The 26742-nt window shown below is 40.8% G+C and overlaps 1 protein-coding gene across 1 annotated transcript in view; it reads left to right on the plus strand.

Moving 5' to 3' along the window:
- FAF1 (Fas associated factor 1) overlaps positions 1-26742 on the plus strand; it is a 243967-nt gene that overhangs the window by 47869 nt on the left and 169356 nt on the right. The window contains exons 6-7 of the mRNA XM_056844462.1: positions 19-110; positions 14187-14292. Of these exons, the coding sequence (XP_056700440.1) occupies positions 19-110; positions 14187-14292 (198 nt within the window). The remainder of the gene's footprint in view (positions 1-18; positions 111-14186; positions 14293-26742) is intronic.

Raw genomic sequence — 26742 nt, forward strand, 5'->3', positions numbered from 1 at the left:
ATGTTTTTTCCCCTACAGACTGTTCTAAAATCTCTACACTTGCCAAAGAACAACAGCCTGTATGTTCTAACACCTGATTTGCCACCACCGTCTTCATCAGCTTTGCCTGGGTAAGACTCCTTGAGCAATAGCCGCTCTGAGCCTGGCCTCAGCCAGGAAAGAGAGCGGGGCATAAATTTAATAAAATAAATATTAAATAATTAATATGAGCACAGTGATACAGCACGCTCCTAAGAGGGGTGACGATTAAATCGTACATAATTTCTCTTCTTTCCATACTTTAAAATACATGTATTTTCTCTTGTCTAGTATCTTGGTATAATAACCATTGTCCAGTATCTTGGTATAATAACAATTTGTCTAGTATCTTGGTATACTAACCATTTATGTATAAGTATAGTAAAATTGTAGACAGGGAAACTTTTCTACTTGCATTCTTAGAGGAGTATTGTTTAATTAATTTTTAACCTCTTCCTCTTGGCACCCGATATACTTTATACAGTATGAAATAAATTATAACAAGTGGGTTCCCACAAGACTTGTGGTAGAGAGGAGATCTTGTTCTGCCCTCCTCTGGCAGCCCCTCACCTCATAAGAACATAAGAAAAACGATGCTGGATCAGGCCAAAGCCCATCAAGTCCAGCAGTCTGTTCACACAGTGGCCAACCAGGTGCCTCTAGGAAGCCCACAAACAAGAGGACTGCAGCAGCATCACCCTCACATTGTACAGGCCTGGCAGCCAGGTAATCACTAGTGACTAGGGGCTGGTAACACGCAAACCACTGCTGATCGCCTGGTTGGTGGGGTATTTCTGCCTCACCCTGCTTCCAACTCACTTTCCCCCTATCAGTCCCCTTGCCTTAACCAGCCACTCACGTCACCTGCCCTCCTCTCTGCTCTCCTTTTCATTCCCATTGTTTCCATTTTCCCACCTTCCCATCTGCACTCCTCCTTTCTTCCTCTGTGCCTTTCCATTGTCTGTATCATTTGGGGTTGCTGTAGCTATGCTCCGCAGAGTCTTTCTTTGCCTTCAGCTAGGGAGCTATTCTGTTGATACCCCATCAGGTTATTTAAATTACATAGCTTGTTTCCAAGAGCTATGAGTTTTTCTCATGATACCTGTGAACAGGTACCATATGTTGCCATAAGTTCTATTCAGACAGAACACAAAGTGTTGAAGACTGCTGTAGAGTTCGCGGCCTCTAGAGGGACTGCCCTCTTCTCCTCTGACACTTGGTAGGGTCAAGCCAAGGGAGCTTCCTCGGCCTCAGACCATTCCGAGGGAGAGTCCGAGTCACCCTCTCCCTCGGAAGAAGCCAGGATCACTCTACTGTCTTTCGTCAGCAATAGGATCTCTGACTGTCGTCTTCCTTGGCCTCTGCTCAACTGGCCTTTTATAGGCCTGGCTCCCGGCCCCTTCCCTCTAACCCTGCCCCCAAGCCCTTATTAGGGGCTGAACAGCACTGCCCCACCCCCGTGCTCCCGGCCGTGCTCTCTGCTCGGCACAGTCACGTCTGCGCCCGCGTCGGGCCCGCCCGCCTCCCAGCTGGGCAGCGGTGCTGTTGCTGGCTGGGCACGTCGCGCTGGCGCGTCCCTGCCGCTCTTCGTCTTCTGGCCATCGTCCTGCCGGCTCCCCTACTCGCCCTCTGCTGGGGTGGTCCGCCTGGCCAGTCCCGACTCCCGGTCCCAGCCGCGTCACGCCGCCTGTGGAAAGAGTAAGCTTTCCAGGTAAGGGCCCGTCTGCCGGGAGGTTCGGCCGGTCGCGTGGCGTCGCTTCCGTCTCCTGGAGGGGGCCTTGGTCCGGTGTCGGCTGGGCTAGTACCGGACAGCCCGGGGTGGGGGCTGTCTCGGGACAACTGCAGACATCCTGTTTTGTAATGAAATGCAGTTTAACAGATTGTCCCAAATCTTGAGGCTCCAGAGGAGCTTCAAGGGGAAGGGCATTCCATTGATGAGATGCCACTGCTGAAAAAGCCCTGTCTTTGGATGCCACTATCCTCTCCTCTGAAGGCAGGGGCATGGACAGGAGCAAGATGTTAGCTGGCAGGCTGGACAATAAGAGGAGGTGAAGTGGGTCGTGCCTTTGAGTGACTATACTCTTAGAATGGACCACTTCCTGAGAAGTGATATGTTAACTTATTCAGATAGTCACCTACTAAGCAGGACTCAACAACTTTACCTACTTTTAAAAAGCAAGTCTTTTTATTGATGTACTTCTAGTAAATATGTGTAAATGCAAGTTACAAAGTCTTTACATTCAGTTACAATGTTTGCAGTAACAATGTATTCAGTTACAATGTATGCAGTAAGCAAGCAAGTCTTACATACTATTCAGTTTTAAAATCCAACTCTTAAAATATAAGTCAGATAAGTCTGATTTAGTTCAAAGCATCTAATTCACATTCTAGAATAATAATTCAAAGCTATACATACCATCTTCTGAGACACTCTGAATGAGGTCTGAAAATCTAGCCTTTCTGTGCCTGTATTTATACTGTTGCAAACCCCTCAATACTGCTGATTCTGAGAACATTTGGGCTGAGTAGTCCTCCTTCATAATACTGAGGGCTCAGTCCTCCTCTATTATGTTTATTTTACTAAACTATAAACAATCAGTTTTGAGCTTTGTGATAACTCTATGTACTCAATTTTAACATCATTCTCATCTCCAGCATAATACGCTTTCATTACATTCATTTATGAATCAATAGTATAATGTTTACATGTTTAAATCATAAAACGCAATTATTGCTTATATTGCATTATGCCATCATTAGTTAGCATTGAATAGCCTTGTAGTGTGGAGGGTGGAGAGCATCTCTGTTCATGATGTCATTGGAAGGGCAGGAAGACAGTCTATAGCTGAAAAGGGTTCTGCTCTTCTCCACTGAAATGAAAAGGGCTCTGCTCTCCTCCATTGAAATGGCTGGAGAAGGTCACGAAAAATAGGACAAGCTTAGCAAGTCAGTTAGCTCTGACCCAGATATATTTCAGAAAGATAAGCCTCTGGTTTAATATTTCCAGGCTTTCTTTCCTTCTTTAAAGTAACTAAAACTTCTGCTATATAGTTTGCAGTTTAATCTTAGTTTCTTGTTTGTATGTGTAGTTGTAGTTTTATAGTGAATTATTCTGCATATGTACAACACAGTATCATAGTTCATGTGCTGTGAGATGTCAGACACTGTGACAGAGGCAGACTTCTAAGGACTGTTCCTGTAGTGATAAAATATAGCTTCTCATTATGTCTGAATGTACTCATATATTTTATTTATTGATTAGATTTATAGGCCACCTTTTCCTGGCCAAGGCCAGGCCCAGAGTGACTCACAACCTTTTAAAACAGGTTAAAATCATCCATAAAATACATAACATTTATAACAGTAAATAAAAACCAGGTGCTTTCACCTATAGCAAAAGTAATGAGACATACCAGTTTGCGGGAGTCTGGCAGAGGCAGGGCGAGGAGGAGGAGGAGGGCCAGCCAAATGGAAGACCGTCACTGCCCTCAACCATATGCCTGGTGGAACAGCTCAATTTTACAGGCCTTGTGGAATTGCTTTAAGTCCTTCACAGCCTGAATCTCCCTGGGCATAGTGTTCCACCAGGCTGGGGGAACACTGGGGGTTGAGGACAGCAGGATGTTCCTTGGGCCGGGATTCAGTGAACCACCAGTAGATTTTCCCCAGCTGAGTGAAGCGCTCTTTGGGGGGTGCATCGGGAGAGACAGTCCCGCAAGTACGACGGTCCCAGACCGTTTAGGGCTTTAAAGGTTAATACCAAAACCTTAAACCTCATAGAGAAACACATCATGTTTTTAGTTGCAATCCACCTTGAATCTCAGTGAGAAAAGTGTATTATAAATGAATTCAATACACAATTACTGCCAAGACTTTTTCTAATGCCAAAGCAAGTTCTCAACAGAATAGTTACGTAAAAGTGTCCTATACTAACAAACACGAAAGGAGTTCCCTGTCATTTTATTGCTGAGAAGAGTAATGATCTAGGTTAGGTTACTATAGCTGAAATTTGGGAAAGGGGGAGGGGAATCCATTACCTTCTCTCAATGGGGGAACCACAGTTTTCCAGTTACAGTGAACAACATTAATCTGAGTAAGGCTCAACTGGAATAAATTAATCTTGACTGAATTTAAAGTTTCTTTTGCTTGAAACTTGCTTACCCAGTTTTATGGCTCTGTGTGCTTCTTTCCAATGAAGAACAAGATCAAAACACCCATTTGGGTAGTTCCAAATGCTCAAGGAAGGCTTTAGAATTTTATTCTCGAAGATCTTGTGTTTATATCATAAACTTTATTTGAAAATCAAGAGCAGTTCAAAACTAGCTTCTTCTATGTCATGGGGAAGGACAGCTGTTCAAACAGCCAAAGTTATGAACAGAATCAGTACTTTAGATCCTCGTCACTTCATTGTACAATTAATTGCAACTGTAGATTAAGGGATGCATTGCATGAAAGTAAATGATAATTGTATAAAGTTGACTTACAATTTCTGACTCCCAAGCAGTCATTACAATTCAGTGAAAATATATGAAAGTAGAGTAGTTGGGGTAGCGTTTCCTTTTTGTGAAATAGTTTTCAATTTTCTTTTCAAGTGAGGGTGAGACAGTAACCCTAAAAGAGCTGGCACCCCCCCTTCTTCAGTCTCAGACAAAGGGTCGGGGGTATGTGTGTGGCGATACTCATTCAGGAGTCTTTCCTCTTCAGGACAATTCCTGCCCCGGAGATCTCCAGCATAGATTGTGTGGGTCTGGTGTGGGACACTGAGGAAAGTGTGGCTGTCTTGTTTGGGTACTAGCCATTTAGCACTCCAGCAGATACCTTGTAGAACCTGTTAGAGGCGGTGTCAAACTAGATAGTTCTGGGGGACTTCAATGTCCATTCTGACACTGCCCCCTCTTCACTGGCTTTGGACCTAGCATCCTCCAGGGCAACACTAGGAGTCTCCCAAGTGGTATCAGGCGCCACACACCAAGCGGGCCACACACTGAATTTGATCTTGTTGTGGGTGTGGGTATAGGTCTGATCTCTATGGATAGAGTGCCGCGGTCAGAACATTTTGCCCTGAAGGCCCAACTAGATTTTCCAGCCCCTTCCTGCATAGGCAGCAAGCAGATTTATACTCGTTGGCAGAGGTTCATGGATCCAGTTGGTTTCCAGAATTCTCTGCAGGATCCAATACCTCCCAACAACTCACTAGATGCACAGATAGATGACTGGTATCACCGTCCCTCTGAAGCCATCAACGAAATCAGTCCCTGACATCCTCTTTGCCCCCACTAGCTAGCACTTTGGTATACGAGGGGGCCAAGGGTGAAAAAACAGGAGCTTAGATGACTAGAGCAAGCTTGGAAGTGTATTCGTGACAAAGCTACAAGAGCATCTTATAGAATGGCTATGAGATCCTCTGAAGTGTCCGTGAAGGCTGAAAAGAAAACATATTATACATCCTGCATTGCATCCATTAGCTCACACTTGGCTCAATTGTTCAGAGTAGTTAGGTCTCTTATGGCCCTCTCAGAGGGCTCCTAAAATATTAACAATCCGACTATTAGCTGTGAGGCTTTTGCGAGCTATTTTACGGATAAAGTCTTGTCACTCGGCCATGACCTCCACACCAATTTTGATACAGTTAGTAAACTAGAGACCCCTTGGCTGTCTTCTGGTCCTATATTGGACCAATTCAGTTGACTCTCCCAGATAGATGTAGACAGGATCCTGTCTGCTCTGAAGCCACCACGCCTCCTGGACCCATACCCATCCTGGCTGGTTAAGGCCAGCATAGGAGGTGGGCTGGGAGACATTATCAATCTATCCCCAAGTACAGTGGTCTTCCGGGGAAGGTTGAAGGAGGCATTGGTCAAGCCACTCTTGAAGAAACCATTTCTGGACCCTTCTGATCCAGCCAGCTACCACCCAGTATCTAATCTTCTGTTTCTGGGTAAGGTAGTTGAGAGAGTGGTGGCAGAACAGCTGCAGGCCTTCCTGGAGGACACATTGGCTCTGCATCTATTTCAGTCCAGCTTCTGGCCTGGCTATGGGATGGAGACTGTGCTGGTTGCCCTCACAGACAATCACCGTAGACAGCTGGATCAGGGCGGGTCAGTGCTGCTGTTATTACTTGATCTCTCAGCAGCATTTGACGTGGTCAATTATGATCTTTTGACCCACTGCCTCACAGATTTTGGGTTACATGGGACAGTTCTTCAATGGCTGATCTCATTTCTCCAAGACTGGAGACAGAGGGTGTCACTAAGGGAGAGGGTCTTGACACGATACCCTCTGGTATGTGGAGTCCCTCATGGGGCTATCTTCTCCGCAATGCTTATCAATATCTATAGGTGTCCCCCTCGGCCAGCTAGTCTGGAGTTTCAGGCTGGAATGTCATCAATATGCTGATGACATCCAGTTATTACTGTTGATGGACGGCTTGCCGGGCACCATCCCAGATATCTTGGCCATGTACCTGGGGGCTGTGGTGAAATGGTTAAAGCTGGGTCGTCTGAAATTGAATCCATCAAAGATGGAGGTCCTGTGGCTTGGTCAGGGAAGCCCAGGTCAGGGAAATCAGCTCCCGACTCTTGATGGTGCTCGACTTACACCAGCTTTCTTTGTCAAGAGTTTGGGTGTGATTCTGGATTCCTCCCTTTCTTTGGAGGACCCAGTCACAGCATTTTTTCATTTTTGCCAAGTCAGGTGACTGATTCCCTACCTGTCCCTCTCTGATCTAGCAACAGTGATCCATGCAATGGTCACCTCCAGATTAGACTGCTAACTCGCTCTACACAGGGCTACCCCTGAAACTGTTCCAGAAACTACAACTGGTCCAGAATGCGGCGGTGCGAGTCCTTACAGGAACCCCATACAACCAAGGCTCCACCAAGTGCAATGGCTCCAGACTGAGTACCGGATCAAGTTCAAAGTTCTGGTATTGACCTTTAAAGCCTAAACGGCCTGGGACCATCATATCTGCAGGACTGCCTCTCCTGATACACACCCCCAGGAGGGCTGCGCTCAACAGGAAACAACTTCCTGGTGGTCGCTGGCCCAAGAAATATCTGACTGTGCTCGACTAGAGCCAGGCTTTTTCAACTCTTTCTCCAGCCTGGTGGAAGTCTCTATCGAATGAGACCCGAGCCCTGCAGGACCTGGTTTAGTTCTGCAGGGCCTGTAAGATGGAGATGTTCTGCCAGGCCTATGGCTGAGGGCGACGGTTTTTACATCAGCAGTCGTCTCTTCTTTTCCCTTCCCCTTCGTATTATTTCTGCCTTCCTGTTCTTTTTTTCTTCCCCTTTATATTTTCTTTTCTCCTTCCCATCTCTTCCTTTTCCCTATCCCTGTTTCTTTTCTTGCTGGACCCCATTAGAGTTTTATACTTCCAACTGTTGTTGGTTAGGTCTCCCTGTTATTGCTCTTGATAAAATTTTAACCACATTAGGTAATTCCCTTTTAAATAGGTTAAATGATATAAAGGAGGGAATTTATTTTAGGGCGCCATCTATAGCTAGTTAGGCTTTAAATGTTTAATATAAATGCATGTGTGAATATGTTTTGGTTTATATTTTATTGTGGATCAATTGTATATGATTATATTGCTGTTAGCTGCCCCGAGCCTAACTTCGTCAGGAAAGACTGGGATAGATATCAAATTAAAAATAAATAAATAAGTAAGAGCATGCCTTTGCAAATGCAAGATTTGCAGTCATCTAAATGTTCAGTTTATCATTTTTAGTATTAAACCATCAGATATTTTTATTTCAGCACAGTAGTGAGTGTGATATCTGGGTCTTGGAGCAGCAGATATTTACTAGAAAATATCTCACTGACAGTAAGATTTAGAATTTTTTATTCTGTACTTTTTATGAGACAGTTTAAAAATCTCAAAGTTTAAAGATGCGAGATAAAGCAAACAAACAGAAGCCCATCTCGTTTTTCCATACTAGCAAGATCTTCTGGCTGATTGCTGTTTGAGACTAATCTGTCATCGTCTGCTGTATTAGCTACAACAAACATTACATTTACATACTGATTTCATATTATGATTTAGTGTAAATAAACTGTCATTATAGTAAATTTGGATGTCTGTTGACATGAGCTTGTATAAATCTGTGTGTTTGCAATGGAAATGTTAATAATTGTGTGTCATGCTATTTTGTTAAAATTTAGATGTTTGGAAAAAAATGAGTAGATACGATGAATAAATGAGTGCCACCCCCCAGAATTCATAGGACACCTTTGAAGAGGTTAACTAAAACAATGGAGTTGGCAAACCATTTCCACAGTTGAACTACAATTCTAAAATGATTATTTATTTCAAGATAAATTTGTATATGAAAATAAAAGCAAGTTGGGGTTGTTATTGGATGCTATTCCCAACTCCAGAAGCTGGAAAGAATTTTCCACTTTATAGCAGGAGCATTAGGATTCCCATTGAAATATCAAAATGTAAAATACTTGAAAATGCAGCTTGGCTTTCTTTCAGATGTGTATCAAATGCTAGTTTTTCTATAATTATCATCCCATAGTAATAAGAGGCAGAAAAAGTCCCAATATGTCTGTATATGGTCTGTAATACTGGAATGAAGACAACTCTATTGCTGATCTACACTAAAAGAATCCATTCTGTGACCCAACAGGTCAAATTAAATTGTTTTTTATAGGTCGAAGCCACACTACCTAAAATGGAAGCAAAATGTGTTTGCATAAAAGTCACTGCATTTAGTTCTAAGATATGAGGGATCCTGTGAACACTCAGGGGGGATGGAAATCCCGTCCCTGTGTTGCCCTCAATTTCTTCCCTCTTGCTAGGCACTCATCAGCCCTTTCCCTACTCGACCTTCTTCTGTTGCCATTTTCTCTACCCAGCCTCTCATCTGACAAAATCTGTTGATATTTTTACTCTCTTCTTTTTTCCTTTTTTTTGGGGGGGGAAATCCCCCCACTTTTGGGATTTTTTTCTGCAGACCTGGGTGGGGCGTTCTTCAGGGTGTATGGAAACATCCTCCTTGTCTGTCTCTGAGCTCATTGTGTATAGTTTGTGATATGTATGTTGGAGCCAGGTTTGGAATTATATGTATATGTATAGAGATACAAACGTGGTCAACTGCATGTATAAATTAACACTTTTGATTTAATTTTACAAACTGCTAAAGCAAAATGTACCACACATTAATCACTAGTGCAGCTGAATTGTCTAATATCAGTTGACCTTAGCAATAGCTTTTATAAACTTCTGTTCTAAAGTGTGAGAAAACTACTGATTTCTTCCATCTTTCTAAAAAAAAAAGTACAATGTAACATTTCTATCCTAAGGGTACTGTTCCACAAACGCATAGGCAATGTTCATACCTTTCCCCCCTGAAGATGCCTTTTAAGAGCATCTCAAATTCCATAAAAGCCTATCTTAACTGGTAATTTGTGTACATAGATTCCTTCTTTTGATTTGTTAAAAAAGCTAAGAGAAGTCCTAGAGGCCTTAATCACATGAACACACATGAACACATGAAGCTGCCTTATACTGAATCAGACCCTTGGTCCATCAAAGTCAGTATTGTCTACTCAGACTGGCAGCGGCTCTCCAGGGTCTCAGGCAGAGGTCTTTCACATCACCTACTTGCCTAGTTCCTTTAACTGGAGATGCCGGGGACCTTCTGCATGCCAAGCAGAGGCTCTACCACTGAGTCACAGCCCCTCCTCATTCTAGCATTCTAGCATTTGCTAGTGCAATAATATTTCCAGCCCATATTTGATAAAGGCTGGGAGGCAAGGAATATCTCAAAGATCTATACAATACTGTAAAATTATTCTTAGTTGCTAATAAAGGGAGCCAATCCCTAAATCTTTCCATAAAAACACATATCTGGGCATCTACATGGGTTCATGTGTAACTTTTGAAACATGCAAATAACTGATGTGTGTAGTTTAAGGGTGCTGGAAAGTTATCATATATTACACTTAAAAGGCAGTAGGTTTATTAGATGGTAGACAGGGCATTATTCTTAGGAATGCATCAAGCAAATTTCCAGCTTGTCTGTGTTCCCCATTTCTACTCTCAATTGACTCAATTTATATTATACGAGAGATTAGATTTTAATAATGTCTATATTGATTGCAATATTCAAGTTTTTTGTAGAGCTGATTTATCAAGAAATGCTAAGTTAGAAAGTGTGAGGTACACAGAAGAATAGAATTCCATTTGAGCTCTGCTTATTCACTTGACTTTCTATAACTTTAGTAGACAACTAGATGTTGTGAAACACATATAACAATTCATTTTTAAAAGTTACTTTGAAAGAGGGATAGGGTTGCCAGGTCCCTCTTCACAACTGACAGCAGGTTTTTGGAGAGGGTGGGGTTTGGGGAGGGGAGGGACTTCAATGCCATAGAGTCCAATTGCCAAAGAGGCCATTTTCTCCAGGTGAACTGATCTACATTAGCTGCAGATCAGTTGTAATAGCAGGAGATCTCCAGCTAGTACCTGGAGGTTGGCAACCCTAAGGACAGAGAAATGCTTCATAGTTGGTATAGTTATGAATTCCATAAATGTATTTATTTAAAACATTTGTACTCTCTTCTCCATAGCTTAAGTTAGCTTCCAACAGAATAAAACAATAGCAATTAAAAATAATAGAATCAAGCCACAGAGGGCTCATTCAGTACCCTTAGGCCTTTCAGAAAAGGTATCTTTTCACATCCTCTCTGAAAAGCTGCATAACCAGAGCAGCTATGAACCTCAGAAGAGATCATTCAGCAGTCTCTGAACAATTCCTACAGCTGTCCTTGCCTCATATGATGTGGCCACATTGAGCAGGTTTCACACGTATATATTCATATTTCTGGAATCTGATAGAATCCATGTAAACAAGGCAGCACAAGCATTCAAAGAAAAGTTTTTTTAAAAAAGCTCTTATTCTACACTTATTTTTTATCTGTCTGGTTTAATTACTGCACAGTATTATAACTGTTATTTTACTTTGTTTTTTCACTGAAAATATAACATGTTTTAGCTACATTATGGATTAAATAGGCTCTTGTGGGCTGTCCTGAGAACCTAAACACCATCTATTACATATATCTGATGGGAAAATGCATCCCAAGTTCCAAACACCTGCTTTGGAAATGAAGTTTGAGGACACAACTGGTTCATGAGTAGGAAACTTGCTGTATTGTAATCGAGAGATAATACAGAAGTCCTGGGCACCATAAATAAACGTTTATTGCAGCAGTTGAGCTCTGACTCGTGTTGGAACAAATGTTTCTTTATGGTGCCTTGGACTTCTGCTTTATTTTGCTACAATAGACTACTCCAGTTACCCCTCTGGAATTACAGTAGTGAAAAATTATTGAAATTTTAGAAAGAGGAGTTGCAGATTGGAATGAGCAATCTTAATAGTAGAAACTTGTGGGAATTTCAAGTGAAGTGCTCTTTAGTTTGTAATTGAGCATATATGGAAATATGCAGTAGCATTATGCACATTATTCCCCTCTACATCTTGGGAGTGGGAACTAAATACCTGAACCAAATGTTTGGTCAAGGAATGGGTGATGTTTTTGCCTCTGTGAACATATTTTAATGGGTAGCTTTATTTTTTAACTAAGATAAATCACTGGTATTCACTATATGTTCATTAGACAAGGTACTTCCTCGAATGCTGAGTTCTCACTTAGACAAATGACAGTATAATCTAATTTGTTATCTCAAGCCTGTGTAATTAATACATGTGGATCTAATTAAATAAAGGACCAATTATTGTCTTCCTGTACACTACCAGAAACCCTTTGGAAGATGAAGGGTTTGTCACAGTGAACTTAAAATGCATATTGTTGATGTCCTTTATTTAAATGCTGTCCTCTCTGTCCCAAACTACTGTGGTAAACAACAGAACTAAAGCACTCTTATCCAGTTAGTAGGTTGTATTAGATTTTTATTTATGATGGTTTTGCCACAATAAATAGATTACATATGTACTGGGGAGGAGTGCAAACATTCCCTCTAATATTAACTCCAGTTTAAAAACATATTAAAACTTTTTCTCTGGTTGTTGATTTCAGTGAGGCAGAATATCCTATTGAACATAATACAAGCAAAGAATTATTTGTCAGTATCTTTCTTGTTTCATTTTTCATTAGGTACTTAAATAACCACTTATAAGAAAAAAAATACAATAGCATAATAGTTTATAAGATTAAAGTATTGAACATCTACAAGATCAGCATGAACAAGAAATTTCTTAAGGAAATTGTTCAGGTTCACACTTTACAAATGTCCAAAAGAAGTGAGTTCTCAAGTTAGGTGAAAGTAATTAAAATGCCTCTTTGCATGCCCTTGACGGACAGACTTGTTGTGCAGATGATATAATCAAGAGGGCCTTGTATGATTTTTTAAATCCTTTTGGTTTGTAATTTATCAATCAGTGTCAATGTCCATTGTCAACAATGAGGTTTGTCCAGAATTATGGAAAAAATAAGTTTTGAAAACTCCTATGCTTTAATGCAAATACATCACTCAGAAATTATTCCATTATTAAAGGAGACTTAAATAGGGTGTTTTGCAGATGAGCTTTGTTGTATTTATTGTTGTTCTGGCATTTGTTCACCAGTTTAAATTCCTGGAGAACAGTGGGGTATAAATGTTTTAATGAAGAAAAGTAATTGTATCCATTTTTAATAATGGCGTTTCATTGGGGTATTGCATCTTTTTAATACAATGATGTCCATTTGTAACTTTCTGGCCCATTCCTGAAGGCTTCAGTTTTTGGGTGCATGAAAGGATAAGAAGAAGAGTTGGTTTTTATATGCCGACTTTCTCTATCACTTAAGGAAGACTCAAACAGGCTTACAATCACTTTCCCTTCCCCCCCACAACAGATACCCAGTGAGGTAGGTGGGGCTGAGAGAGTGTGACTAGCCCAAGGTCACCCAGTTGGCTTCATGTGTAGGGGTGAGGAAACAAATCCAGTCCACCAGACTAGCCTCCGCTGCTCATGTGGAGGAGTTGGGAATCAAACCCGGAGTCCACAGCTCCAAACCACCACTCTTACCCACTACACCACATTTTTACTCCACTTTTACTCACTCTCAAATGATCTTTTTACCTGCTAAGAGCAGGTATGTTATTTACCACTCTGAAGGTAAGTAAAATTGGCTAACCTGGGCATTAATTGCTAACAATCTACACTCTGCTTCTGTTTCCACATACCATGGCACTCTCAGACATCAAAACAGCCATTTTGCAGATAAGCCTATAGAAACTGCAATCAGAAAAGAATAAAGGAGATGTGTTAGGTTAAAGATGACCCAATAACAGAGGTAATATTATGCTGATTATTGATATATTTGTAGCACAATACTCTTCAAGAAAACTCTTTCATGCTCCTTTAAGTAAAATTATAAGCCTTATCAAAAAGCAATTCTTTTCTTTATCATCCGTGACCATTTACAATTTGGTGAATAAATTACATTTATTAATAATGGGGATTAGATTATATGAAAAGTGCACTTGTTATTTCTTCAGATTTACTGGTAAGCATCAGAACTTCTTGTTCGTTTCAGTAGCATCCCTAAAAGTAATTGTCAACACTTATCAAGTTAACTAATTAGAAGACGTGTGTGTGTGTGTGTGTGTGTGTGTGCGTGTAAAGTCACAAATATTGGAGTGTATTAAGATGACATTACATAAATCTGTACCCGAAACATTGTCCAGTGGTGATTTCATAAATGTTGCAAAATAAATGAATTTTATGAATTCTACATGAATTTGCTTAATATCAAATATCTGTATATTTGCTAGTGTTTATTATCAAAGCTAATAGTTATTTTTTGAGGGTTTCTAAACTTTTATTTTCAAAATCAGTCAATATTCACATGTGTTAAATATAGTTGAAGGTTGGGGCAATAGCTGTTGTCTCAGTGTTTCGAAAATTCAAAAGAGTTAAAATGTAGCCTTAGACTCTCCAGCCACCTTAGGAGAGAAGGAGTTAACAGGTTAGTCCCCTTGGTCATTCTCCACATGCTTCCTTGCCTTTAGGAGCAAAAAAGAAAGCGATGATAACATTGTGCCTGGACTTGTCTCAGCAGAGTTTAGGGTACTCCTGGGGTTTTTGCAGTTAAATGTAAAGCAAGCTAGAACATGCTTGCCCCTGATTTTCTTGTTTTTCTTTCAACCCTTTCAGTGCCCTGCAGGAATCATTAAATCAAAACTTCATGCTGATCGTCACCCATCGAGAAGTCCAGCGGGAGTACAACCTCAACTTCTCAGGAAGCAGTACCATTCAGGAGGTGAGTTCTGTCTCACAGCTGAAGAATAAATGTAGCTCATTATAACTAATGTTAGCTTTGTTAAAGAGGGCTTATGTATTCAGACTGCAGACTTCCTTTCGTCTTTCGTTATTCAGTTTTTAGATTTTAATTAACTGGATGATGAAAGATTACTGTAGGTACATCATATGGTGTGACCTACATTTAAAATCTGCATTAATTTTGCCCAAAAGGAGTAATGCTTTTGGTGGTATGTTGCATTTTAGTAACCAAATGCATCGCCAGAGATGAGCTAGTGTTGTATAGTTAGGTTTTTCCATTCTTTCTCGGGTGTATGCCATTTTTTAGGTACATTGTGACTTGTTCTTGTGTATATTATGGGTTAAACAAACTGCTACTGTATTGCCTTGACTATGGATTGGATGGCAGAGAAGTGGTTTCTCTTAAAGAATGATATCACTGTTGTTCTATCGAACAGCCAGCAAGGGGTGATGTTGCAAAGATACGTTCCTTGCCAATCCATCACTGAGTGACAGATGTACTTTCTAAAATAATCATTGCCTTCTGGCTTAGAAGTCGGAATCCTTGTCCGTTCCATAACCTTGTGGTATACCCCCTCAATAAAACAATCAGCTCCTCTGCTTTTTTCTGCTTAATCACAGCCCATACTCACAACCCCAGTCTAAAAACAAGATCTTTTCTTTTAACATTCATCATTGTCCAACCTAAACACAGTGGCCATGATCCAGAGAGTCCCGTGCATATGCACAAAGCAATCTGCATGTGAACATCTATTTTTCCTTCCAGCAGCAATTCCTCACCCCTCATGGGGTGCTGTTCTGACATCCCCAAAGGTTGCTACTATGGGAAGGAGGTTAAAAAGCCCTCATGCATACATGGAAAGCCCTCTGTGGTGCTTTGAATCTGTTCATATTTCACAGTTTTCTGTTTTGCAGTTAGTCATGTTTATAGTGATTCTTTAAAAAAAGAGCTAAAAAACAAACAAGCACCAGAAATGAAATGTGAAGCTTACAGTCATAACAATGTGAAATACTGTACCAGCCAGGAGAAAACAGGTTTTGTACCAGTCATTTCAGCCTTTTGCGTTTGACAAGGTTTTTAGATTCTGCGCATTACAGAAAAAACAAAAAGGAAATATGCAGTACAATCAAGACTATGCTAACGCATAATCTTTTGTGGCCTCAGATTAATCGTACCACAAGACTCCTTTTTTTTCCACTGTAGCAGATTTAACTGTGCAATCCTACACAAAGTTATTCCAGTCTTAACCCTTTGATGTCAATGTGCCTAAAGTGGAATAACTCTATAAAGAAATGCACTGTAACTAAGCTTGCCCTCTGGCATTGCCACTTTAGGGACTGAAAATTAGATGTGAAAACCCTGAATTTGAAACCTTTTTTGTTCTAAAACAACACTTGTATTTGTTTAATTCGCATCTTTTTTTGTTATGTGCAGTGAGATACATTACACTTTGAATTCCATTCAACACCTGTGCCTACTGAATGTTCATCTCTTCTATTTCAACACAAGTGTTTTGGATTTTTCTAAGTAAGACCAGTTTAAATCTTAAGATATCAGTTTCAAGAGCAGTAGTGTAGAATTAAAATTATTTAACTACGCCTAGCTAGCAAGTTAAAAAATAATCCTGGTGCTTTTATTAGACTTGAAGTGCCCTGAGTTTCTTTATAATAAAAATAATGATTACACCTTGTCCTGTTGCTTTTAGTAGACTTCCTCACACAATGATGTAGTTACAAACAGATAATTTCTTTATAAAGAAATTAAATTTATAATTCCTGTAAAGAACCTATCTCAAAGATAGTCATTAGAACAGATACACTGTTCTGGAAAACGTTCTGCCATTCCTGAATGAAAATGAAATTTCTCAGCACTACCAGTGTTTGAAAAACAGGGAAAGCAAAAAACTCTGAGCTGAAATCCTAAAGAGTATGTGAGACTGAGGTTCTGGATTTGACGTTAATGGACTGTTGTAAAAGAGTGTTATTGAATAACGAGCATTCTTATAGGTACGTGGTTTGTTCAAAGGAATGTAATTGGAATTTGGGGTTTATTGGCTGCAATCCAGAAAATAGCACTACAGTGCTTAGAGCGAAACTTTCCCCCCTCTTACAATTGACAATCCCCAGTGTTATAAGGCAAGCTGTTTCTGATAGTGGGGGATTACAAAAGCAGTGTTTTTCCCCTGTCAAAAAGGGAAACAGAATAAAATTTTGAATAGTCAGTCTTTAGATGCAAATGTCAGACAGTAATCACTACTAACAAAATTCATTATACAAAGATGAATACCATACATTGAAACTTCTCTTTCCATTGTAAGGTTACCACAAAACATAGAAATCTTTCACTTTTTCAACTGAGACCTTTCTTTTGGGAGCTTTCTTTTGTTTCCAGAGTTTGGCAAAAGTTAATCTAGCTGCTGTTACTGCATACAGTATAATTAATTGATAAATTTTTGGTATGGATACTATATAGTTCAGTAAAATTAATTCTGCTGTACCAATGGGAATCTATTACTTTCTCATTTTTCTTTGATATAATTGAAATTAATTTTTTTAAGCAATTTGTGTTCTAGATGTTTTGAAAGTAAATAAAATATCTGATTGGCATGTGCAAGTCTTTAGACATTTGGCATGTCTAAAAGGAAATATCTAAATGGGGCCCTGTTATTTTGTATTGCAGCTCAAAAATGTGCATTAAACTACATTACAATATGTGGAATCATTATCATATATCATATATTTCTGTTTTGCAGTTATCTAAGTACATTGGCTTTCTTGTTTTTCTCACTTTTTCATTATTATTTTTTAAAAAAACCCAAATTAATGTATATACTTTAGGGCAGGGGTGTTGAACTCAATTGTTACGAGGGCCAGATATGTCATAAATGTCACTTGGTCGGGCTGGGCCATGCCTCGCCAGCCTAAGTGTGGGGGGAGGTGTGGGGGGAGGTGGCTGCTTCGGCTGTCTTGCAGGCTGGATAAGAGCTCTCGAGGGGCTGGATCCGGCCCTTGGGCCTTACGTTTGACATCCCTGCTTTAGAGCTAATTGAACTTCATGTGCAAATTGCAACTCTCAACCACCAGAGGGCAGGAAGGACTATTCAATTATACTATAAAAATGCCATCCTGTGTTTTCAAATTAGCTTCTGGTATATTAACAAAACGGAGTATAATGGCTGAGTTATTGTTTGATTTACCGATAATTGGCATATTGCGTGAAGGAGACTTAATTTCACCCTTTAAAATTAAACAGGGAGATTTAAAAAGACATAAAATATTCATTAATGTTCAGTGATTATAAAGCAGTGGCATATATTTATTTTACCTTTATTACTGTTTCGATGGGAAAATACTGCAAATATTTCAGAAATCGAGTTGGCCATACTGACAAGTTGAAATGTTTAAGCAGTGTTAATGCAATCTACTCAGACCTGATATCATATGCAGAAAGATTCAAAATGTCTACATCAATTATTAAAGGAAATATTTAAAATTCTAGAAATGTTTCATGGCTCAACACAACTATTGGATGCAACTGTCTCTCCAGATCCAGTGTATTCAAGTGTATTTTATGCTGCAATGACTTGCAGCAATAAATATTTTTTCTGTGTTTTCCAAATAAAATGGTGTCATGCAATGAGCTAGTGAAAATCTGTTAGGCAAACTGACATATATTAGCATATTCTCGTACTTTCAAACTCTTTGATTATCTTTTAGAATGTACATTGAAAAACTACTAAAACAGTGAATTTTAAAAAGGATCTTAACATTCTAGATGAAAAAAGGGAGATGACAAATGTAGGTTGCTTCTTGTGAATTTCTCTTGCTCCAACTTCGGTGTTACAATGCTGAAGAAGAAGAAGAAGAGTTGGTTTTTATATGCTGACTTTCTCTACCACTTAAGGGAGAATCAACCTGGCTTACAATCAGCTTCCCTTCTGCTCCCCACCACAGACTCCCTGTGAGGTAGGTGGGTCTGAGAGAGCTATAAGAGAGCTGTGACTAGCCCAAGGTCACCCAGCTGGCTTCATGTGTAGGAGTGGGGAAACTAACCTGGTTCACCAGATTAGTGTCTGCCACTCATGTGGAGGAGTGGGGAATCAAACCCGGTCTCTGTTCCAAACTACTGCTCTTAACCGCTACACTGTGCTGGCAGAAGTTTTTAACAACATGTGTAGCATTGGAGAACCTGGCAGTAATATGATGCTCTGGAATACTGCATGCCCTGAGTCAGGCTTGGCGATCAGCCTGGCTGAAGGTCCAAGCATGTTGATGGAAAGGCCAGTCACTGTGGACCCCTCCATTTGATTGCACCCGACTGAAGCTACACAGTGTACAGGGTACTTATGCCCTTTCTTTTTGTTTCCCCTAAATTTCAGAATGACAAAGTTTGGAGTATTTTTTCCAGATATTTATACCTTGCCTCACATTGCTGTAGTAACATTTAGTTAGTAATTTATAATGTTAAAATGAAATGTTGGCCAATATAATATCTCTAGGCTTTAAAGACTGTTCTAAAGCTGTGCATGAACGGAAAGTAGGGGCAGGAAGAATTGTTATTTTAGAAACAATAATTATTTCTTGTTGGTGTTTATTACAAATGAAGTCTGTGTCAAAGGCTTTAAATGTCTGCCAGATCTTGTGAAACTGTGCCAACTGAGTCCTGACCAGATAGTGAATGGAGGACAATAGTGATTTTTAACAAACCCACAAACTTCAATTTAGATGCCACAATCCTGCAATGAGATAGTGTTATTTTTATGACATACACATCCAAATTTTTAGGAAAAGGAGAAACAAATATAAGGTTTTAATTGAGACATTTAAAAAGTATTCTAGGCTTATCTAGAATAGCAGCAATCCTTTTTACAGCCTGATCCCAAGACTTTCTGTATGACAAGTTGCTGCACCAGTACAACATCAAAAGAAGCTTGATCCTATTCCTAATTGTAGTTTTTGTGGATTAAGCCGAAGCATGTGCTGCAAAAGGCACAGTAGAGTCTGTGAGGCAAGTAGCAGGGACAGAGCTGGGTAACCTCTATAAGTCTCTTGTCTCATTCATTTGCTGGTAGTGAGGAAATGAAGCAGCTGTAGCAACTTTTAGGTTAAGGAACTGATTGTGATGCCAAGTATCTTCAACCTTTGTGCAAAGAGCAAGGCACCTGCATTTGTGCTAGAAGTCTGGCACCCAGTCTTCAACTTAGCTACAAATATTTGGCAGAAAATGAACTCAAACAGGCATGATGGACAAACGAGGGACTCACAAGGACTTGTGGGGCCATCTCATTTCCCCTCCCCTGCTATTTCCTCTTTCCCTTCTCTGAATGCCTCAGAAGCCTCTCCACTTTATACTGCTTCCTTCCCCCACCCCGCCAACCTATTATTTATCTGCATTCTTATCTTCAGCTTTCGCCCCTTCCCTAGGGTTACCAGGTCCCTCTTCGCTATCGGCGGGAGATTTTTGGGGCGGAGCCTGAGGAGGGTGGGGTTTGGGAGGGGAGGGACTTCAATGCTATAGAGTCCAATTGCCAAAGCGGCCATTTTCTCCAGGTGAACTGATCTCTATCGGCTGGAGATCACTTGTAATAGCAGGAGATCTTCTGTTATTACCTGGAGGTTGGCAACCATACCATTCCCTCCCCTGGCATTCTCCCTGGGAAAACTGTGTGGTTCCGCTGGGCTGGCTGGGCCCAGTTGTGCACTGCGGAAACCACAAGAACTTGCAGGTGGCATCTCACTTACCCCTGTACCTTCCTCCCCACACTATTTCCTCTTCTCCTGGCAATCCCCATATCCTCACCTTTCCCTGCTTCCTGTTCTCCTTTCCACCCACCCATCAACCTTTTATCTGTCCCCGATCTTCAGCTATATCTATTATTTATTTACTCCATTTATTCCCTGCCTTTCTCCACAATGGGGACACAAAGCAACGTATATCATTCTCTTCTCCTCCATTTTATCTTCATAACAACCTGTGAGGTTAGTTAGGCTGAAAGTGTGTGACTGACCCAAGGTGACCCAGTGAACTTCATTGGCAGAGTGGGTATTCCAACCTGGGTCTCCCATATTGTAGTCTGAAACTCTAGCCACTACATCACACTGGCTTTCATGGGGTGGCTGCTGTTGAACAGTAGTAAGCATCTGGGCCTAGGTGGGACATGCAGGTTGCCCAGTGATCGCTGCCAGGCCTGGAGTTAATGAGTCCTCCCTCAAAGGCCAAAATACCCCTGGAAAGGCCATGCTCCCTCCCCCTGTCTTTTATTAACAGAAAGCATGGCTCGAAGGCTGTCAGTACTGCTGTAGTTGCCTAGCAAAGGCCAGTGCGGTCATTTGTTTCTTAAAGCTAAAGGTGCTGCTTCTATTGTTTTGGGTTAGTTTATTTATTGTTAGATTTCAAATTTTTCTGCAAACCTGGGTCTTTTTTTAGGTTTGTAGAAAGACTTGTCTGTTTATGGCTCCAGTCTCTGAATTTAAGTATCCACAGATTTGGCCACATTGAGAATCAGATATATTGATATACTGTTCAAATGTCTAGTACTAGAGAGCTGCATCTTGAATAAGCCTAAATTAAAATGATCCTTCTCAAAGGCTTTGGAAAGGATGTGATTGGCCTTGTAGGTATCCCAGTGTAAGGGAGAAAAGTCTCCTTGCTGTTACCCAGGAAATCAGAAGACTCAAAGAAAAACAAGACAGTAGCCCTAATCAGGAAACCCTGGAATTCTTTGGGATGCATTTCCATTATCCTGAAGAATTCTGGAATTGTGTTATGCATTCTGAAAATCCCAGTTGAGTCCCAACCTTTTAAAATATGAGAACCCTTTTTTAACATCAAAAAAATTACACAGACCCCATGTGATAGTAGCTGTACTATTAGTATCCATTGATGGATAAAATACATAACGACGAAAAGATACTTTGAATTCAGTAATGCTTTAAAATGGATTTGTATTTTATAACTCAAGACAGACTCTACATACATTTGAAAAATAGTAATTCGTATATGTGTGAGACATTTATTCAGTCTACAGAAGGTATGTTTGTTTTATTATACCAAGTCATTTAATGAGATGGCTGGTGATGTTTTGCAGGTTTCGGAGATTGGAAGTCTGGTTGAAGGGTAGACAGAACAGACCAATTACATGACATAGTATAAGAAAGTTTCGTATGTGTGTATCATTTGGAGTTACTTGTATAGTTGCCTGGAATGACCCCTTTCAGAAGTTATTCTGTACTCATGGAGATGTACTTGGATGCTCAATGAGCTTTCAGTCCTTGATGAAACAATGGGTGGATGCTTAATTATTTTGATTTTAACCTTGCTTTTCAGTGGTAACTTGGCTCCCAAAGGCGCTTACAAGTATCAGAATCTAACACAAATAATAATCAAAATACAATATAAAATGTTCCTTGTGAAGATAATTCTCAGTTGTGCTGGATCCAGCATGATCCAGGATCCAGGCTGCTCCCCCACCCTGGTGGCCTTACCTATGGCACTTGGGCTGGAGGACGGGGGATCTCATCTCCAAAATATGCTGTCAGTTCTCGGGCACATGTGTTGAGCTGCAGATCTGTTCCGCAGCTGATAATGTAATTACTAATCTAGATGGCAAAATAAAAGACAAGTCCAGTGGCAGTTTAATTAGTAACAATTTTTCCAGCACAAGCTTCTTCTTTTTTTAGTCAGAGATCACTACATATATGAACTGTCTGGGGGTGACCCCTCCCACCCTACCTTTTACCAGGTTACCTTGAGGTAGACAAGAGGGAGATCTCCTGCTCTGTTGAAGCTCCAGCCCCTGATGGCAGCCTGATGTGCCTTCCTGGGCTGCCAGAGGTGTGATGGGGAAGGACCCACAAGAAAGCTGCTAGCCCAACACTTGCTCCTAAAAAGGCCGCAGGCCATGCCTCCATCCATGGCACAGGCATTTCCAGCTGTCTCCAGATATGGGAAGGGGTGGGCAGTTGGAGCCAATATGCCCTACCCAAGCCTCTCATGAGGAACACTTCTTGTTGCAAGTAGGCAGGCAGCCCTGACTGGGCTGGTGCACACTTGGGGCTGAGAGTAGCCTGATGCCACCTGCCTGGATAGGGGTTTGGAGCAAACTGGCTGATGCATGAATCCCAGCCGACAGCCAGACTGACAGTTAGGGGGCATGACTGCCCTGGAGGTGAGCCCGGGGGTGGGAAGGCACAACTGGGGGGCACAGGTGGGGAAAGGCAGAAACCTGCGTAAGCTGGTTAGATTCTCAGACCCCTTGCAATAACTCCACAGTCCCCCAGGGGTCCCTGGCCCACAGATAGGGAACCATTGCTGGAGAAGATAGACGGGAGACTATTGCTTATTGGTGGCCCAGAAGCTGTGGAATGATCTTTTCCAAGTCATAGGGTTGCAGTTCCTTGACTACTTTCAGGAAGTGTTGATATTCCTTTTGCCTGCAGCAGGTCCCATGTTCAGTCTCTGGCAATTCAGTAACATGCTAATTAATGTACTGTATTTACTTAAAAGGAAGATGACCCTGAATGTAAGATGACCCACTTACTATTACTGGACATAACTGTAACTTGTAATGTGAATGTAAGATACGCCATCACTTTTGATGGAACATATGGTGGGGGGGAAACTAGTCTTGCATTTGATTAAATACTGTATATTTTGTCAGCACTGACTGTGAGGTTTCAGGTGTTTCTGCCTGAAACCTTGGAGAGCTGCTGCCAGTCAGAATTAGCAGTATTGGGCTAGATGAACTAATATAAGGCACCTTCCAGTATTCAGTGGGCATGTGCAAGTTGCATTTAGACTTCAAGGGGCCAAATCAAACAAGCATCCTCTGAATCATTTCTAGAGAAAGATGCAGTGGAAAGTGGGATTTACTTATATTCATCAATTTGTGTATCTCCGCATTCTGATTTATGCAATAACTCATAATTCTCTCAAATTCCATGTGTGTTCACAGGCTCTTCCGGTACAGTTTGCTCACATCTGTCCTAATATCACAGACCAGAGTATTAAGAAAGTTATTTTTTGCCTTAGGGTCTCGTTTGCATCTGTCCACCCTTTATTTATTAACATGTTTATATGCCACCTTTCCATTTAAAAAAGGTAGCTTTCAGCAGTTTAAAATATAGGAAACAATTATAAAATCCTTAACGGTTAACAGTTTGGGGGGATGGGTGGAGATTCCTTACCTGAAAGAACTGAACTAGCTTCGGCACATTCAAGGGTTATCAGTCCTCCTGGACAGATGAACCTGGCTCAAGGTCATTATTAGAGGAATGGCTATCAGAAAGGTCTGGAAACTAGGTCTCAGGAATATCAACGGCATGGTACAATATGGCCAGCAACAGAATGCTTGGAAAATGTTGAAGTAGATTCCTTGCTCAATTGCTTTGAATGATGGCATTTTGTGGCATCTTGATCATGGTTTTATACTAGAGTCTTGCAAAGGAGGCTGTTTATCTGCCAACAGGAGATGCATATAGAAGCGAGTAGGAGTGTGCCTAGGATACTTATCATAGATGTCTACCTCTGCAGGTAGGAAAGTCATTGCGGAATCTGGGTAAACAAGACACATGGTCAAAAACCAGCAACTTATATATGCATGAGTTGTCTTAAGATTCATGCAGTTTAACTAGTCCTAGCCCTACTGATCTTCAACAAGAAATCTTAACTGATACAGAGTTTTGCTGAGATGTTATTACAGAAAAGTGTCAGAAATTCAGTGCACTTATTCATTGGGCTGAGCATTTAGCTGGGACACGGAACTCCATTACAGATTGGCTGAGAAGGAAAAGCTGAAACAGTTATAAAAATGGCATTGGGTATTTGATGAATAATCCATCCAGTTGCAGACTTGTAATGGACCTGTTGGTAGCACCAGAAAAATGTCAACCTGAGAAACATTCAAGTTTTGGTGTCATCAGCTGCAGGAATGGATATTTCTTGATACAAAGAAACTTCTGTATACATGCGTATGTATGCTTTTAGTTCTTTGCACATTACAAAGTAGAGGAGCAGCAGGAAGAAGTAATCTGAGTGTGACCAAAACAACTGTAACTGATGTGTTACCTGAACATGGCCTGATTGTATCCCTTGATGCTCTGAAGCAGTAGGCAGATCTCAGTACTGCATCTTTAACACATCCTCTGTGCAATCAATTAGATGGCTGAAGTGGGATGTGGCTAAGAGTGCAATTGTGTTCAGAAGATGTGCTGTCCTGTAAACTTTTTTAGCTTGTAGACACAAGCCTATGAATTAGCATGTAGTCATACGCCCATGACACTACCTGGAAAGCTCAACTTGCCTGGTATAGATCCAGAATTAGAACCCAAAAGATAAGGAACATCTAAGGGGATCCTAGAATCTATAGAAAGGACATGGCACCAATGTACAATTAGAACAGAGTTCTAAAAGTCTTAATAATCCTTCCCTTAGGCTGTCTAAATGGTATACTCGCCATGCTCCTGGTTGATTACGTGTTGTCTAGCAAGAGTAATTGCTGTGTGTGTGTTGATAGTTACAAATATTAATAGTGTTAGGATTTAAAGAAAAAAAATTATGGAAGACTTATCCTGTAAGACTTTGCAAGCTTCCTGAAGGAAATTGCAGAAGTCAATACTTTGAAATGGAACCATAGACACTGATGGCTAGGTAGTTCCCATTCTTTCAGACAGTTTGGAATCAGAACTCTGTGGCCAGCCAATAATTAAAACTTCTTTCCTCAGGAGTGTAATGCAAATGTTACAATTGCCACAGACTAAAATGATCATGGGGAAAACATCACAGTGTCATTGAGGGGGATTCTTGAGGTGGCACATGTACATGGTAAGTCTTCCAAATGAATTAATGTGTCATGTGACAAGAGAAATATCCCCATGATGCCTGTATGATCTAGTCAAAGCTTTAGGGCCCTTGGCAAGACTCTCCATGAAGGTGGTTATCTGTCATTAGTTCCCTTGCTAGGAGGATTATGATAAATTTTTCACAGGCTGGAATGGCTTACTGAGGAGATACACTGAGGTGTTTGAACCTATCCGGCAAGGGGAATACAAGGATGGTGAGGCCAAGTCACTGGCCAGTGGCAGGATTTCTTTTTTCTTTTTAGCAAAGGTAGGTTTAGAAACACCCCTATTCTTTGCAAAATCTCTCCATTGCCTTCTCTCTTCACCTGCACCCCCATCCAGCACAGCACCCTAGTGCCTGCATGAGTGCTAAAGCTCTCTTTTCTTGGACCTCACTCCTACCACTGTCACCAGCAGATACTCCAATGTTGTGTGTGCAACGTCTCCCCTGGTGAAGTCATAACTGGATCCTTCTATTCATGTTACGTGAATTGTCATGTGCTTGCAGCTCATTGGGGCCCATGATACCATGTAGGGGTTGTAGGTCCAGAAAGGTTGACCTCTGCTCTAGCAAATAGCATTCAGTAGCCTGAGATTCTTTGGTTTGATGATAAAACTCGTTGGTCTTGAATATACTATTTTTGTGTCCTTTACTCTGACAACTCTACTATTTTGTATTTTCTGTTTAGCTATCATGCCAATGTGATTGTTCTTAGTGCTCAAATTACAATAACCTATTGACATTCATTAGCAGCCAGTGTTTAAAATTATTTCTGCTCTTGCTGTTATTAACTTCCTTTGTTAATGGATGAATGCCAAAAAACCCTGTGATATTTAGGCAGGGATATTCCACAGAAAATTATAGATAATAGCAATAAACAAATTCATGTGATGAGAATCAGACCTATCCACATGGAAAGTAATCAGAGCAGGATTTTTTTTCATTTTACCTGTTCAGCATTGAGATTTTAAGAAACAATATACAGGTTTCTGATAAGTGGGTGTGCACTTAATAGTAAAGATTATGGCCCAGATCCAAATTTATTCCAGAACTGTGCACATGCAGTCCCAGTGAGAAACTTTATACACTGCCAGCCAGCTGTTCAGCAGGGAGGGGTGAATGCGGGGCAAAATCCAGTTTCCCTTTATCTGTCCCAAACAGTTGATCAGCCATGTTTATGATATACAAACAGTGCTACATTTGCACAGCTCCCGTTGCTGGATCTGGCAGAGGAATTGCACTAGCAGCAGCTGGCTTGTGTACAACTCCTACCCCACCACGGATATACATGCAGAATCCTGTTTTTACATGTGTGTGTGGCTCCAGCTGGATCAGGACACATAACCAAGATTCATGAATTCTAACCCTTTTAAGAATTTTGCTAAATGTTAAGTGACTGCTTGATCTACTCATAAATGAAGTATCACATAGTTTAGTTTGTATATCAAACAAGTCTATATTACTTTACTGATGATATTTTAATTGTGTAACAGCCTCTTGTCGTCTTTTAACATTTGTTGTATGTTTCCACTTGCATGTATTTCTGTTACTATTTAATGCTGACACTGTCTGTGGTTAGGATCCAAAGAG

Source organism: Euleptes europaea, chromosome 2 (genome assembly GCF_029931775.1).
Source record: "Euleptes europaea isolate rEulEur1 chromosome 2, rEulEur1.hap1, whole genome shotgun sequence".
In the NCBI taxonomy this organism is placed as follows: domain Eukaryota; kingdom Metazoa; phylum Chordata; class Lepidosauria; order Squamata; family Sphaerodactylidae; genus Euleptes; species Euleptes europaea.